Source organism: Xenia sp. Carnegie-2017, unplaced genomic scaffold, assembly GCF_021976095.1.
Source record: "Xenia sp. Carnegie-2017 unplaced genomic scaffold, XeniaSp_v1 HiC_scaffold_20, whole genome shotgun sequence".
In the NCBI taxonomy this organism is placed as follows: domain Eukaryota; kingdom Metazoa; phylum Cnidaria; class Anthozoa; order Malacalcyonacea; family Xeniidae; genus Xenia; species Xenia sp. Carnegie-2017.
In genome coordinates, this window is record NW_025813483.1 from 11,351,818 (window position 1) to 11,368,864 (window position 17,047).

Below are 17,047 nucleotides of genomic sequence, written 5' to 3' on the forward strand. Positions count from 1 at the left end.
TGTTCATAATTTTTCATTGTAGCTTGGGGGAGGTGTCGAATGAAGGATAATGAAGTTACAAAAGTGACAAGTGATAATGTCATTATAGTTTCATACCATTGTATATTTAGCGTTTTTATTTATATAAAGAAACATTTTGGAAAAAAGAACTTGTTCCTTGAACAGAAAACCTTGCTATATTCTTCTTTATCGAGAGATAAGCAAATTATTAGTATTACAAGTATCGTACCTTGTTTATATGTCATATTATGTCACATAGTGACACATACACACACACGGTAAATTATCGCTGCATTGTACTCTTCGAAATTAATTGTAAACGGTTAGCAACATGAGTCAGGTATGCGTCTACGAGCTCTCACCCAATGATAGAGGCTGGCTACGTCACTGTTATAATTGAATGAACTGTTGCGATTGTTTAACTGGATTGTAAAGAGAGCCAGGAAACTTTACAGAAGAACTAAAAGAATGAACCAACTGTGAAAGATTTTCGCTGTTTTTTCCGGGAATCGAAGAGGCGATACAGTCGTATGAATTCAGAAGATCTGATGCCGAAATCAGGAGGATAACAGATATGAAATTATAGCAATTCGTTATTTCTAAACATTAGTACTAACGTGTATTATTTATACATGAAAAATTTCTTAATTCTGAATGGTTTAGAGCAGGGCAATTTTTAGTAAATACCAGTGTAAATTTGTATTAACAACTTGCCTGCTGAAATGCATACGCTGAAGTTAAAAATCAACAGAATTATGAAATTTTTTCATATATATTATTAATAATCAATAGTTTCATCATAGTTTCTCGTGCGATTTGGAAAAAACTTGCCAAAAAAATTGAATGTGGTAATTATTGACTGTGCATGGGGCTGTGTATTTGTAAATGTAATAAATCATTGATTTTGTTTAAAACTTCAAACACTGAACCAAACTGTATCTTTTTTTCTTTTGTTATAGGTAGCGAACTTATCTTACTTTGAAAAAATGTGAGCGATTCTAATTCAAACAAGTTTGCACAGGTGCGTAGGACATTAATTACGCTATGTCGTTCACGTTCATCTACATATGACCATATAAAGTAAAAAATTTTTAGGATAATTGTTTTTAAAAATACTTCTAAATATAGCAAATACCATTGTGAATGGTAAAAGATTAAAACCATCAATTCAAGTATTAAGTCTATACATGCAATAAAAAAGACACCTTTATTTTTTTCAAAGGAGTTATGCCTAAAGAAGTTTTGAACAAAAAATTTTTAGTGAACGGTACAAGGTAATTGGTGCAAGTAACGAAACCCAAACAAAAAGAAAACGGTGTATACGTCGCAAGATAATTATTTTGCGTGGGTTGGCAGTTCTTATGAAGGTATGTAAAAGGCAACTCTTAATTTTTACCTATTTACATGTCTGCAGTCTTTTTATACTGCCTCTTGTATTCTTACATATAAAAGTCAGTATCATACATTGGTGTTATATTTTTCCCTATGAATCTGACCATAACTAACAAATTTACTTTACGATGCTATTGCAAATTATTTGACTATTCCTTCGTAAGGGTCGTAATGCATTTCGCTCTATATTTAGGATATTCAGTTCAAGAAAGAAGAAAGAAAGGTCATGTCTTGCACAGCACGGTAACTTCCTGAAATTTGTTTGCTAGAAGAAATCCCATTGTTTATAAACATTCAATAATGATTTGAAGCTACGTGATCACATTTTTGCGTGGTCATCAATAAATGCCCACATATCTAATGCGTTATTATATTGTATAAAATGTAAATTATTGACTGTGCTTCGGCGGCTTTAAGTTAATTTATAAATATTGCTGTCACTAGTTTGTTTTGAGTCAAACGGCATCCATGTTCGTGAAAACTTTCTTTCAGAAGTTGACGAATTTATTTTACTTGTGCAGAAAGGATTGGAAAAATTAGCTGTATTGTTGATCACCTAAAATTATTGACTGTACTACGTACGTGACTGAGTGTTTATAAAGGTTGTTTTTATTGATGCGATCAACATAAAACTCGACCAAACTGAATCTTTTGTTTCTAATAGCTTGCAAACATCTCGTGGTGTAAAACTGATCTGGACGATTTCTCTTAATCCAGGTGTGTAAGACTTTATCTACCCTGTTGAGTATGTGTGTACGTATGATCTAATTTAAAGCTCCTTACATACGAACAAATTTTCTGTGACAATACTCGCATGCCCGTGTGTACGGGCAATAAAATCTTTACGACAAATTTTTATGTGGCAAATTTTCTTTGATCGTCTGTACGTATCAACGTATCACATTTGGTTGATTTGTCATATTATCTTTGCAGACCTTACAGACGAACAAAGTCAGTCAAGTTAGCAAATTTTCTATGACAAATGCATTTGTTGTGCGTTAGCTACTTTTAAAGCCATGCTGTGATTTTGATTTGATTTCTTTACTTCTTTACATTTCTTTACTTTGATTTCATAATATTTAATTTCAAACATCGTTCAATCTTATCTTCTTTTAAGAAATTGATGCATTTATATAGCGGCTTGTATGTGTGGAAGATGAAGATGCCTATTGAATATATAAATTTATTTTTCTGTGGTGTGAATTTAACTCTGAGGTTGAAAAATGTTTCTGCACGAGAAAAAATTCTTAAAGACAGAGATATACTTTCATCTTATTGCATGCATCGTATTTCTAGAGACTTTCTTTTTGTGTGGAAGAAGCACGCATTCAAGATGTTGTCGCGCTTTATAAAAAAATCTTTAATGTAAAAGTGTTTGTATATTCTGTGTCAAGGACCTTGATTTAATGGTTCGGCAAACATTGATTATTCAAGGCTACTTTCTACATTTTGTTGAATTGTATAAAAATTCCGCAATTTGAACGTGCTTGCTTGAAGTAAAAGGCCATCAAGTTTATTGTCTTTTGTCATGATCAACAACTGTTCAACCATTTTAAGAATGTTTTGTACATTGCTTGCGCAAGATATAATTTTCTAGTGAATATTAATTATTGTTGCTGTCTTGATTGGTTTACACTAACTGCTCACACTGAACTTAACTGTTTCTGTCGTTTGTTAAAGATTGCAAACTTGTTGGTGGTTTGAAACTGACCGGAACAATCTCTGTTATTAAGTCTTATTATACAGGTGCGTAAGACTAGAACTGCTCAGTCGTATTAATTTCATTTACATATGGTCACCTATAATTAAATGTTGGCAAAATCAACATAGATTACTTTCCTAAATATTATGTTTTACATTGATTAGTTTGTTTTAAAACTACACATACTGAATAAAACTGCATCTGTCAGAAGCAAAGCCGACTCCTTTTTACCATAACAATGTATACATTTTTGTGTTCAATCACTGTAAAGACAATTAAGCGAATTAATTTTGTACAAGCGAAATAGGTTTGCTGAAAAATTACCACTGCATGAGTAAATTACCTGTTGTTACATAAACTTAGAAACATTGTTAGTACGACACTAAACTGAACGATGTCGTCTTAAAAGTTCATCCATAGATATTTAAAACTTTCATCAGCTCGTTTTTATGTATGAGTGTATAAAGTCACATAAATTAGGCCAGTGCCAACAAAATCAACGTTGACCACACATATTTGTGTCAAATCAGAAAGTTCATGTGACGTTTTCTGTACATTTTAAATCAATGAAATTCAGGAAATGCAACAAAAATCGGAAATTCACTCATTTCAAGAAATTTAATCCCGCGAATGCAAAAGTGTATTTCCACAAATAGGAGTTGTCGCGCCTTTTCTCAAAAGATATGCAAAGCAAACCTGGTTCGATTTTTTCTCAATAAAAAGTAAACACCAGACTACTTGCAAAATACTACCAGAAATGACAAACTTTTTAAGGCCAAACTGTGTTTGAACAAAAATAGCATTTTCTTATAACCTACGTGTGCCTGCTAAATGAACTTTGAAAATGTGAAAACTTCCTTAAAAATTTTAAAAGTTGCTGTATTTTCAACGTCATGTCATGGTAATGAATTTGGTTTCAATGTTGTACCCATGCAAACATTCTTACCTTTACGTTGTCATCATTCATCACACTAAACAATTATGTGGTGATCAATACCCCATTTTCCATATTTTGGTGCCTTATAATCCACACATCAGTGCACGACTTTTGCTGCCTTATAATCCACACATCAATGCACGACTTTGCTGCCTTATAATCCACAATCAATGCATGACTTTTGCTACCTTATAATCCACACATCAGTGCACGACTTTTGCTGCCTTATAATCTACACATCAGTGCACGACTTTAGCTGCCTTATAATCCACACATCAGTGCACGACTTTTGCTGCCTTATAATCCACACATCAATGCATGACTTTAGCTACCTTATAATCCACACATCAATGCACGACTTTTGCTATCTTATATTCCACACATCAATGCATGACTTTTGCTACCTTATAATCCACACATCAATGCATGACTTTTGCTGCCTTATAATCCACACATCAATGCATGACTTTTGCTGCCTTATAATCCACACATCAATGCATGACTTTTGCTACCTTATAATCCACACATCAATGTATGACTTTTGCTGCCTTATAATCCACACATCAATGCATGACTTTGCTGCCTTATAATCCACACATCAATGCACTACTTTTGCTGCCTTATAACCACACAATGCACGACTTTTGTTATCTTATAATCCACACATCAATGCACGACTTTTGCTATCTTATAATCCACACATCAATGCATGACTTTTGCTGCCTTATAATCCACACATCAATGCATGACTTTTGCTGCCTTATAATCCACACATCAATGCATGACTTTTGCTGCCTTATAATCCACACATCAATGTATGACTTTTGCCTTTATAATCCACACATCAATGCATGACTTTTTGCCTTATAATCCACACATCAATGCATGACTTTTGCTGCCTTATAATCCACACATCAATGCACTACTTTTGCTGCCTTATAATCCACACCTCAATGCACGACTTTTGTTATCTTATAATCCACACATCAATGCACGACTTTTGCTATCTTATAATCCACACATCAATGCGAGACTTTTGCTACCTTATAATCCACACATCAGTGCACGACTTTTGCTGCCTTATAATCCACTTATCAATGCATGACTTTTGCTGCCTTATAATCCACACATCAATGCATGACTTTAGCTACCTTATAATCCACACATCAGTGCACGACTTTTGCTGCCTTATAATCCCCACATCAGTGCACGACTTTTTCTGACTTATAATCAAAAGATCAGTGCAAGACTTTTGCTGCCTTATAATCCACACATCACTGCACGACTTTTGCTGCTTTATAATCCACACATCAGTGCACGACTTTTGCTGCCTTATAATCCACACATCAATGCATGACATTTGCTACCTTATAATCCACACATCAGTGCACGACTTTTGCTGCCTTATAATCCACACATCAGTGCACGACTTCTGCTGCCTTATAATCCACATATCAATGCACGAATTTTGCTGCCGTTTAATTGTTGGTTCAACTTCAAACTGCGTTCAATGAATCAAAATGCATAAGTTGTTTTTTGGTGAAATAAATGTAAAGTAGTAGAAGATGTATTCTCCAAGAAACAACTTGTTGGTAATGACTTTTAATTAAGTTAAAAATAACATCGTAAATTGTTGTCTTGTTGTGTAAAGGCCTTTTCTTTCGTTCAGTCCGTTTTGAATCATGAATTTCATACTTTCCATTGATTAAGCAGCGAATTTCGGTGAAAAATGTTTACGCCGGGTGAACAGAGGAAAGCTTATCTCAGATACAAAAATAGCGAGGACTGCAGTTTTAATAACGCTAGATTTGATTCTCCCTCAACACCACTGACATCCATCGATCCGGAAGACACTGAAGATGAAGAACAAAACGGGAATAATAATACAAATCCCGAAGCTGATCAACTAAAACTTGCAGCAATTTACGATGACGAAGTTAAGATCAAAGATATATTGAGTGCCTGCACCGGGGAGGAAAGTTAGTATTTTATGAATGAGATATGTCAATCTAGCTTTATCATGTCTAACTTATAACTTTCAACCGCTCTATTTAGTTCAAAGGTTACTCTCTGAACCTGACGAAACTGGACAGCCATGTATATTTCATGCCTTGGAATCACGGACACGAAATTCTCTTACTTGCTTGTTGAATCACGTAAAAGGCACCAAATCTGTGGTTGCTGAGAATGGAGAGACCGTACTTCATGTAGCCACGAGGATGGGTAACGTAGGTAAGGCTGGCAGCCGTGACGTGACTGTGGACTTTGAATATATCTTTGTTAAAAGGTTTGAATGTGTTCGAGGGGGGGCAAAACAAGGTGTCGGAACCGGATTGTTATTCCCAGTATAGCTAATTTGCTTTTAACAGTTTTATCAGTAATCATTCGATTTACCAAATTTCTTTGATTTCGTTTGTAAAGTGTATTATTTATCAATCGAAGGTAAACTAAAAAATGAAAGTGGAACATAAAGTGAGACATGAAATACTGTTAAACATCCATACTTATCAAATGTAAATATTTGCCAAACAGATTTTCATACTTTTGCACTCTACAAAGCAAGAGATATATCAAAATATCTTTAGCATTGTGAAATGTGAAAGTATAAAGTCTGCTTTGGCAAATACCTAAGCAAAACAGCAAAAGCAAACGTTTCTTATTTCTTAAAGTTTATTCTATGTTACGACTTTGATGTCACACGATTGCATTGACTTATGAGATCTTTTTGCTTCATTTTGATATTTTCCTGTTTGCGTTTTTTGAAACTCGTTGTCATGGGTTGCTCAACAAACAAGCTTTCGTCATCATTCGTCAACGCTAAATTTCTTCATCCTGTAGATATTCTTCGTCATTTGTTGCAATATGACTTCATTGTTGATCTCGTGAACCATGTTGAAAGCATCAATGGCCGCTCGCCACTTCATTTTGCAGCGATGTTCAATCATGTGGAGATCGCCAAGGTCTTGCTGGAACACGGTGGAAATATAACGAGAGTTGATATTACAGAAAGATCCCCATTGTATATCGCCGCTTATAGAGGACATGCTGAAATGCTTGAGCTGTTTCTAGAAAATGGTAAAGTGGTTTGTGTAGCATATGGAGATCCTTTTGTTATTTTCAAATAATAAAATTAACTGTGAGGAATATACATCAGATTTATTTATCTTAAACAAGTTAGTCGGTTATCTCATAAATTTCCATACTGACATATATATTACTAGATTAATAGAACGAAGTAATTTCATAAAATGAAATCCAACTTGCCATTGCAACCAGGCAAAAGCATATTTATTTCATGCACTTATTTTCTGTTATTTGATCGTTGTCTGCACTGACGCATGTTATCTTGGTTTGAATTTTAAATAGTAGACTGTGTGAGTTCTCTGTAGTTCGTTCATCATTTACGTCACTGATTATTGTCGTCTTAGTTTATATTTTAGGTTTTGTTAAGACTGTTGTCGTTTTCTCTGTTGCTCATTCATACCTATTCATATCGACCCTGTTATTTTATTTTATATTTTAGTTAGTTTGTTCATTCATCGTTACCAACACTGACACACGTTTATATATCTCACGATCTGAAATAATCGTTCATGTGCAATGATTTTTATTCATAATAAATGCCTATTTCTATTTTAGACAAAAGCGCAGTAAAAGAGTTGTTGTTTGGCGAGAAGTATGGTGGAAGTCATTACCGTAATATACTTCATGTTGCTCTGGACAGTGGTAATGAGCGTACAGTACAAGTTTGTCTGCAGCAAGATGGAGGTATCATACTCCCTTGTTTGCGAGATGAAATCAATTCCAACAGTTATTTGATTCATGCCGCTTGTAATAATGGCATGGATAAGGTTTTGTCACTATTTGTGGACATGATGGAAGATTTGGTTGTACAACAAATGATGGTAAAAGATAAAGAGGGATTTACTCCATTACAACTGTACGTGATTTGTTCTAGTATGTTTCATGGCTTGACTATTTTATCCTATTCATCAACTTTACCAAGTGTTTTAAGCACCAATAAGTCTATTATCCTTGATTGTGCATTATTATCCTTCAGTTTATGTTATCTTTATTCTAGAGCTGCGATCAATAATCACAGCGGTGTTGTGAGGTACATAGGATCACTGTCCAAAGGTTTTCTCAATGAAATAACGAAAACCTCTTTGTCTGCTTTGGTCCTAGCAGTAGATAAAGGTCACATTGAAGTCGTTGAAGAATTATTAAAACTGAAAGCTGATTTCACTATTCGCGATGACAGCAATAGAACCGTTCTTCACAACGCAACTGCTCATCCTGAAATATTGAGGATTTTGTTGAAGGTATTATTTCAACATGCTAGCTATAATTCACTATAAGATATTAACTCAAATTCTTACTTTTAATCTATATTGCTTCTTTAAACTTTTTAGAAAAATGATCTTATGCTTTCGTTGATAAATGAAAAAAGAGCAGACGACGGTTATACTCCCATTCACGATGCAGCTTATAAAGGTCTTATTGAGGTAAATGAGTTGACTTCCTTGAAATTTCTTCTCGCAAAACGTTATGTCTTAAATAAAAGGTTTGTTTATATAGAGTGTGAAAATTTTGCTGGAGCATGGTGCAGATCTAAACGTTTTCTCCAAAACTTATCAGTCACCATTGCATTGTGCTGTGATTTCCCAAAAGCCCGATGTGGTGCAATTGATACTTTGCCATGAACCTGGTTTGATTAACAAGGTCAATGACAAAAAACAAGCTCCGATTCATACAGCAGCGAAACATTGTAACCCAGACGTCGTCAACTGTCTTCTTAATAGTGGGGCAACCGTACTGGGGTGAGTTTTCAATGACTTTTTGCTTTGTTTCTTGCTAGGTTAAATGATAAAAGATGGAACCACATAGGAAAATTTAATTTAACCAAAAGCTTTTTTTTTATTGTCTAGTGACTCGAAAATATCCACTCCCCTGCATATTGCAGCGCAATATGGACATCTAAATATCATCAAATTATTGCTGGAGCATAAATCTTCTATGATCGACCTTAAGAATACAGATCAACGGACAGCATTACTTGAAGCTGCTTGTAATGGAAAGGCAGATGTGGTGAAATATTTACTGGACAACAAAGCAGCCATTACCAAAGATCGAGAATTTTTTAATTGCTTGGATTGGACCATTATAAAAGGCGATAACGATAGCGCTATGGTGATGATGTGTCATGAAAGATGGAAAGAGGTTAATGCATAAAGTTTATTTTTATGTATGTCTGCTTAAAGGCACTTGTCATACGATGCACATAGAATGTGGAGACTTGCTTTGTAATCATGACTTTACAGTATTTATCTTCACTCCTTAGATAATGAACGAAACAAAAAACGGTCCCGAAGGAACGATGGCAAAGCTGGTCTCCAAAAACATGTCTGAAGTGGCTTATCAAGCTCTTTGTAACAGCAGAAAATCCACAGGTCACCCAGAAAGTGTCGATTATAAAGTTGAATACGATTTTATGTGTTTACAAAATGATGCCTTAGGTATGGTGTACAAGTTGTATGTATTATTGTATTCGTATGAAAAAACATTTCGCTTTTTTTGCTTTTACGTACCAGAAACAAGAAAAGCAGCTAAGAAACTTAAACCGATGACCGCCATCAAAGCGATGCTACGTCATAAAAGCTACAAATGTTTACGTCATCCTGTCTGTTGCAAATACCTTAAAACAAAATGGATGGAGTTCGGGTGGAAAATGTATTCAGCCGGATTAACTCTTTTTCTTTTTTTTCTTGTTTCTCTTAACGTGTATGCTTTTGGTATTCCTTCATACAAAGCGACGATTATTCCAAATAATTCAACGAAGTCTTATGGTATGACTTATTATGTACTTCCAACCATCTCTTCCCGCATTCAAATTACAATTTACGATCGCTGTTTGATATGAATTGAAATTATTCTCTATAGAAATACCACATGCATCGATCAATGTTAAGGTTGCGACTGTGTTCTGTCTTCTATCTGCTAGCATTCAAATTTTGATTGAAATAGGTCAGGTAAGTATTCAAGTCTATCTAGCATGCTTATATTTTGCTCAATTTTTTATTCTTGCATATATATTTAAATTTTTAAAACAGATTATCCCACAAAATTATGCTGTTACTTTTATAAATAACTTATTCATTTGGTGTGTACGAACAGTGGTGTATAGACTATATGCAGGTTCGGTTGCACGAAGCCTGGACAGCGTTATCTATTAGATAGCAAATTTTTTTAAACTTATAAAAAAACACGTTAAAAAGAAAAAGACAAGATTTGAACTTTGTAATCACTGAAATAAAACATTGCTTGTAAGATTACAAAATTTCTTCGTCGTAATGAAAACACTGACACTTTTTTTACAAGTTCGAAAATTTTCCTATTCTATGGATAACGCTCTCAAAGCTTCGTGCAACCGATCCCCTGCTATGTAAATTTTGGAGTATAAGCATCGTTTATTTCTTAAGAAATCTAATGTTTTTTCAGTAAGATCACACAGCTATTTATGCATAGCTGGACAAAATTTGCAAGCTGATCACGTTAATTTCTACTGATTAGAATATAAGCATTGGAATTACAGTATGAGTATTGAGTTCTTATTTTGCTTCTTATTGTATTTCTATGTGTATGAAAGTTTTCGTTGATATAATGATGAAAAATGATAAGTATGAGCCAAAGAAGCCCCCTGGTTTAGCATGTTTCTTGAATGTTTAGATTTTGCTACGCAGGACGAATTATTTTCTGGACGATGTCAACGTTTTAGAATGGGTCCTTTACGTATCAACATTCATCTTTGCTGTACCAAGTAACGACAATATCTCTGTAAAGACAAGTTTTCAATGGAAAGCCTGTTCTATAGCCTTGTTTTGTGTTTGGATAAATCTTGTTATTTACCTAAGAAGGTTTGCCTCCTATGGAATCATTATTCTGATGATGAAAAAAATCTTTTTCACATTAATCAAGGTTCGTTTAGATGACCACATGATGTATGTGGTCCATGTGCTACATGTTTGTGAAGAGAAATTACTTTGTACAGCACCCGCTACAGATGACACTTCTTTCTATTCGTGTAAGATGATGAATGAATAAAATGATCAAGGTTTGATGTCGTCAACGTTTCTCATTTAGGTCTTGGGACTTTTGATTTTTTTCATCGTCGCGTTTGGAGCAGCTTTTACTGTGATAATGAATGACAGAGAGGAGTTTCGGAGGTTTAGCGTGTCCATCTTAACTACAGCAACAATGACGATGGGAGAGTTTAATTTTAAAGAAAGATTTCTCGGTGATCGAAATGAGTACAACACATTTTACCCGCTGCAGATGACACTTCTTATTATTTTCATTGTCCTCATGGCTATCATTATCATCAACCTTATGCTCGCCCTTTCTATTGATGATACTAGTAGCATCATGCAACGCGCAAAGCTGCAGAAACACATTCAGACGGTAAGGACATAAATACAAAGCTACAAAATGGAAGCCTCGGGACAACTTGTGTCAGTGTAGATAGTAGTGAATGAACAACTGAGAAACGGAACAGTCTTCAACTTCTGTGATATAAACTAACACAACGTATGTCAGTAGAGGTATTGATGAGTGAAGATTCGGATAATGTGAAGAGCCTTTAAACTACCTAAAATATAAACAAAGATAACGTGTGTCAGTGTAGGTAGTGATGAATGAACAACAGAGAACTAGAACAGTCTTTACACCAATAGAAGTATAAACTAGATTACGAAATGTGTGCGTAAATTTATTTAATGTTACTTTAGGCTAAAATGATTATTGATATGGAAAGGAAGAGGTACACGTTTTTTACGAGAAGAAGAGTATCGTTCGTCGATCCTTTGGACGAATGGCCCAACCGGAAAGATAGCTTCTCTCGTAAGCTTTGGGGAATCATATTTTATGGTCCCGATTTTTCCACTGATCAAGTTGACGAAAACTCGGAACAAATGAGAAAAGAAGACGACACGTTGGTCTTGATTGAAATGGTTAAAGAGCTGCAAATGCAGAATGCTATTTTTCAGAAAAAAGTTATGGCAAGCTTGGAAGAAAACGGTAAACCAAGCAAGAGTATTGATGCAAGTCAAGGTAAAATGTGTATTCTTTTCTATTTATCATTTATTCTTATGAATATTTTATTTGTTACAATCTCTATGTATTTGGCGAAATGTTAAGCTTGCATTGTTTTCGCTATAACACTGCAAAAACCTAATGAATCCCGTTTTCCTTGAGAAAAAAAAACGTAGAAATGTTCTTATTCAAAGAGTTTCATACGCAGTAACAATGGGTATGCATTTCTCATTATAGGCCTGTGTGATCCATAATCCTTTTTTTCCAATGATTGATTCTCAAATTTTTGTGGTTCAACAGCAATAAAATGTTACAATATTTCATGATCAGTATTCGATGATCAATCGAATGATCCATTTCTGCATCATTTCAAAATGTGTTAACACCATTACATATTTTTTGAAAAGTCAATAAATGATCAGAGATTTACACAAATATAGAAACTATTGTTATTATTATTAGTAAATAAATAGTTTCATTTATTCAACTAGTATGTAACGAGAGCGAGAAATCTTCACGAGATACAATAGTCCAGTTTAGGCGACGTCTTTTAAAAAAAGTAAGTAACAATACAGACGTAGTTTGAGTATGGCCTTAAATCATGATAAGTTGATTTTATTTAAGAAGCAAGAGAACGAAACAACTCTGAATAAATCTCGTTTGGAGGAATTAAAGAGACAACATAGTCGAATGAATTCAGAAGATGTTGACGATGGTGTTGGTGACCATACGGTCTGGAAATACGAAAGTTGAAGACAAATGATTGAAAATAATGGCATTTCAAAATTTCCAAAATTAGATTCAACTCGTTTGTATACATCTTGCGTGTACGCGTATTGTTTTTTAAAATATAACGACTGTCATTATATCCGACTTATAGACGGTATTCAGTAGAAGTTGAAACAATGCAAAATCTTTTATCAGGGTATTTCACTGCAAAAATTGGACTGTATCCTCACTCACTAAAAATATAATTTTAAGGTAGTTTTCACTTACTCGAAAATTTGTATAAGGAGTCATATCACATTAAATGAAGTAATAAAGATTTCGCAATGGAAACGTTTTTGTTTTCTAAAAATTATTCAAGGTATGTTTTCGTGAGGTTTTCATATTGTTGTCAATCCTCAAACGTAAATAATGAGAAAAAGCTATGCTTTTTTTGATTTACTTGATATGAAGGTATCTTATACCTGTACGACAAAAAACCATTTGAATGATTTGAGTTTTGTTTTAGATAAAATAGTATGTCGGTATATGTCCAGGGATATAAAGTGTTTTTAAAATGCACAAGATTTGGAAAGTGAATTAAAGTGTATTGTTTGGTTTCAAAAATTAGAAAAAATACACATGTATTTAGTTTCATGTTAGCAATTGCTTTTGCAATTCACAAAATTTAATGTTGTCAATTGCTTTCTGTTTTTTAGTCCAAATGATAATTTTAAGTTTTAACAAAACTGCAGACTGCTTCAACAAAAAACAAAACATAGCTACGTCCCACAAGTAAAATATGCAGTGAAATGTTTTGTCAAAAGTATGATCCCAATTCGATGTTGTATATTTCGAAGATACGCGTGTAGCAATGTTGTAAGCCTATTTTGCTAAACGCACGCTTTCAGGGCTGTTAGACCCGTTTCAAACGTCGCATTTTACATCTTTTGTTTTAAATGCACTCGGCTCATGTAAAATGCGACATTTAAAACAGGCCTTAGTGATTAAATATCCCGCAAACCAAGGGAGGTTTAGTAAAAGTCTGAGGGACGTCACTCCTGTTGTAATTCTCCAATTAGGGGAAATTGGTTATTTCAATTTCAAATGTTTTGAGAAGTTATTAGATCAGAATATTGTGAAATTGCTTGAGAAGATTTATCTGATAGTAAGTGTTGAATCGTTTCCATTTGCCAAAAAATTCCAGCATAAACTAAGAGAAGAACAGAAGAAGAACGAAAATCCCAATATCTTTGTCTTTGTAAACATCTACAGCAATAGAAACAAAAGTGTTGACATTCTTGCTTATTTTACTCGTGTGAACCAGGCTTAAACATCCCATAATTTGTTGAAGTGGAACAATGAATGTTAAAACAATCATGTGGAACAAAAAGATATAGTAACGTATATGTTTCCCTGCATAAAGATATTGTTCACTTCAAGTTTTGCATGCACATTTAAGCCGCGATGTGCCACGGAAAGCAGATGTTGTTCGAATGAAATGGAACAAGACTATACATATAGACGACAGTATAAAGATATGCAATTGTGCAATTCTGCACGTTGAACAATTTCACTGCCTTTCAATAGAAAGAAAATTTAACCTGCTGCGATAGTTATCCTGTAAAGTGTAAACGGGGTCTTAACCTATCCCATCATATCATCGTTACTTAACGACATTAAAATGCAAATAAATCTGAAGATTATAATGATTTTTTTTGTTTAAATGGTTGAAGGATTAGTTGTTGTTTCTGTGAAAGGTGACCTACTCCTAAGGAGCCAATCACAATAAAATATTTTAGTCATGACGTCAATTAAAGAAATATTACTGACATATTTAAATTCGCGTGCTTTTACTTCATTGAAAAATTAGTTCATTTTAACGTTGCAGAAAGAACGATAAGTGTTGTATGAGTAACGAAAAATTAAAACACAATAGTTGCAAATAGGGTTCATTGCATTTCTGATGAAAAATAAGACAATAAATTTCTACGGTACACATAAAAACAATTAGATGAAAGCAAGAGACTGACGAAGTCACCTGGGTCATGCAGACTGACCAAGACAACACTTGAAAATCAGGTATTAAAGTTTTGTTCATTTCAATATATTTATTTTCTCTTCTTGACCATTCATTATACTGACATCTATGTGTTTTTTTATAGAATAGCTATGTCTGTAGGCCTACTAACTGTCTAATGGATGAAAGACCAACTCGGACAGACATACCAGGAACAAGCGTCCTCAATGAAAGATTCGCATTTGCGACTTTCATTATGCATTATGTTTATCAGTATAACGCATTTTCAAATTCAATCGTTAAAAATTTCGGCAAAACTAAATTGTCACAATTTTCTGACAAAACACACGAGTGAAAGTCAGCTATAGCTGGTCTACAGCTTAACTCTATGATAAACCTTTCACATTTTAACTCTGCTATACCGGTCACAAGCCCGGGACTTGTAGCGTATAAGGCTCTCTGCTTTTAAGTAGACTTGTCTCGTTTACAAGGAAGAGGAGTGGAAGGTTAGTTTTCTCAAATGTTGTTAGATAAGGTCGTTATTGTTTGTAGTTGTTGGTTATAGCATTATGCTATCATTCTTTTTGTATAATAACATTCCAACTATTTAACCTTGTTAAATTGTTGTAAGACAATTTCTTGATAAACAATTGTTGAGTAAAGAAAGTATGAAAAATTTTTTAACGATAAATTTTTTTTAATGTAATTATTATTTCAAAAAAATTGTTTTCATCGAAAATGGCTACGAATTTATTTATAAGTTTTGTAAAATAGATATATTTATGCCGGAAGTTGACCGTCGGCTTTTCGAGCGCTGTATCTTCCAAGCTGAGGAGTACTCATGCATCCATAACACAATCGAGTGTAGCTTGTTGTTACATAGAAAGAACGCTCAAAATAAGGCGAACCGCCAAACGTTTGGTGACATTTCGACAAATTTGGATCAATAAACGTTAAAATAAACCTTGTCCACACAATGCTTGAAGTGAAAAGGACACGTATGTATAAATTTCCATGACTATCAATTTATCATTCATATCACGCAAATTAACATTAACCACTAGCAGACCTGTCTCGAAGTAAATGTTAAGTTTGCAGTCGTAGACATTATAACTATTCTCATACACCGAGACTCACACGACAAGAAGAAGAAGTGTTCAAGTGTTTAATGGAATAATATGTTGTATCTATACACATGAGATGATTGATTTATGATTGGTTGAATTATTACAGTGCTATGATTAAATATGGTTCATAGGAAGATATCGTGGACACATGGTGCATAGGAAGATAGTGTATCCGTTTATCAACAAAGGTAGATAACACTTAACACTGCTACTGTTTACAATGTAACATATCTTAGAGCAATACTTAACAGTAAATCAAAGCTAAATTGCAATACATGCTTGAACACCAAACCACTAAGCTATACCTAGCAATTTTTGGTGACAAGGGGGCCTAAGCAGCTCTTCCCTTGCGATCATAACTTATAGTCATAATTTTTAGTTATAGCTTGGAAGAGGTGTCGAATGAAGGAAAGAATTTGAATTTACAAAAGTAACAAGTGAGAATGTCATTAGAGTTTCTTACCATTGTATGTTTAGCGTTTTTATTTATATAAAGAAACATCTTGAGAAAACAACTTGCTCTTCAGAGACTGCAGAAAACCGTGCTATATTCTTCTTTTTCCATAGGAAAGCAAATTATCAGGCCAAAGTCAGCGTCTTAAATACAGGATCTGTTCATGTGCTTTTACTCTCTGGCCCCTTCTTTGTGACAGGCTTCTTAAATTAAATTTGTCAACATTTTGTGTATATGTACGTGTATATTAAGGCAAACATCACAACTAAGGCCCAGTCTACATTAGTGCGTTTTCGCTTGTATGCGTTTTTAAAAGACCGAAATTTTTTACAAGACGCATTAAATCGCTTGAATACGATGATTGCAAATCGTAGCCTGATGTAAAATGGTAATTTATGCATGCTCGGCATGTGTTGAGCGACCAGCCTGATTGCCTGTGACGGTCTTTGCGGGTGTATTATGATAAGGTTTGCATTCGAAGACCGATTTTTTGCTCTTATTGTGCATTGGAAGGCCCATATAGAACGTATTATCGTTGAACATCTATCTGTCCTTGGTGTAAAGCCATCATAGCGTTGTATAACGGAACAATTTAAGATTTAACTACAAACAATTATATATT

At 34.1% G+C, this 17,047-nt stretch overlaps 1 protein-coding gene across 6 annotated transcripts; it reads left to right on the forward strand.

Moving 5' to 3' along the window:
* The first annotated feature begins 1,772 nt into the window (after positions 1-1,772).
* LOC124442224 (transient receptor potential cation channel subfamily A member 1-like) lies at positions 1,773-13,178 on the forward strand. Of its 6 annotated transcripts, none has more exons than XM_046992715.1 (19): positions 1,773-1,970; positions 2,057-2,109; positions 3,073-3,138; positions 5,745-6,010; positions 6,087-6,263; positions 6,870-7,106; positions 7,671-7,971; positions 8,113-8,353; positions 8,444-8,536; positions 8,610-8,851; positions 8,960-9,251; positions 9,373-9,547; positions 9,623-9,877; positions 9,972-10,060; positions 10,758-11,006; positions 11,172-11,489; positions 11,816-12,137; positions 12,611-12,678; positions 12,744-13,178. In XM_046992715.1, exons 4-19 carry the CDS (start codon positions 5,761-5,763, stop codon positions 12,870-12,872), a joined length of 3,438 nt encoding a protein of 1,145 aa, XP_046848671.1. In that variant the 5' UTR covers positions 1,773-1,970; positions 2,057-2,109; positions 3,073-3,138; positions 5,745-5,760; the 3' UTR covers positions 12,873-13,178. The 6 variants fall into 6 exon arrangements, with proteins under 6 accessions (XP_046848671.1, XP_046848674.1, XP_046848673.1 ...); XM_046992718.1 differs by having other exon boundaries at positions 1,800-1,994; positions 12,611-12,682; positions 12,744-12,936; XM_046992717.1 differs by having other exon boundaries at positions 1,802-1,994; positions 12,747-13,178.
* The last annotated feature ends 3,869 nt before the right edge of the window (positions 13,179-17,047 follow it).

Bases quoted from the DNA above. Each gene is read 5' to 3' on its own strand.
- LOC124442224 (XM_046992715.1), top strand. From the start codon at position 5,761: ATGTTTACGCCGGGTGAACAGAGGAAAGCTTATCTCAGATACAAAAAT. The intron at 6,264-6,869 runs GTAAGGCTGGCA...TTCATCCTGTAG, and splicing joins CACGAGGATGGGTAACGTAG to ATATTCTTCGTCATTTGTTG. The intron at 12,679-12,743 runs GTAAGTAACAAT...ATTTTATTTAAG, and splicing joins GGCGACGTCTTTTAAAAAAA to AAGCAAGAGAACGAAACAAC.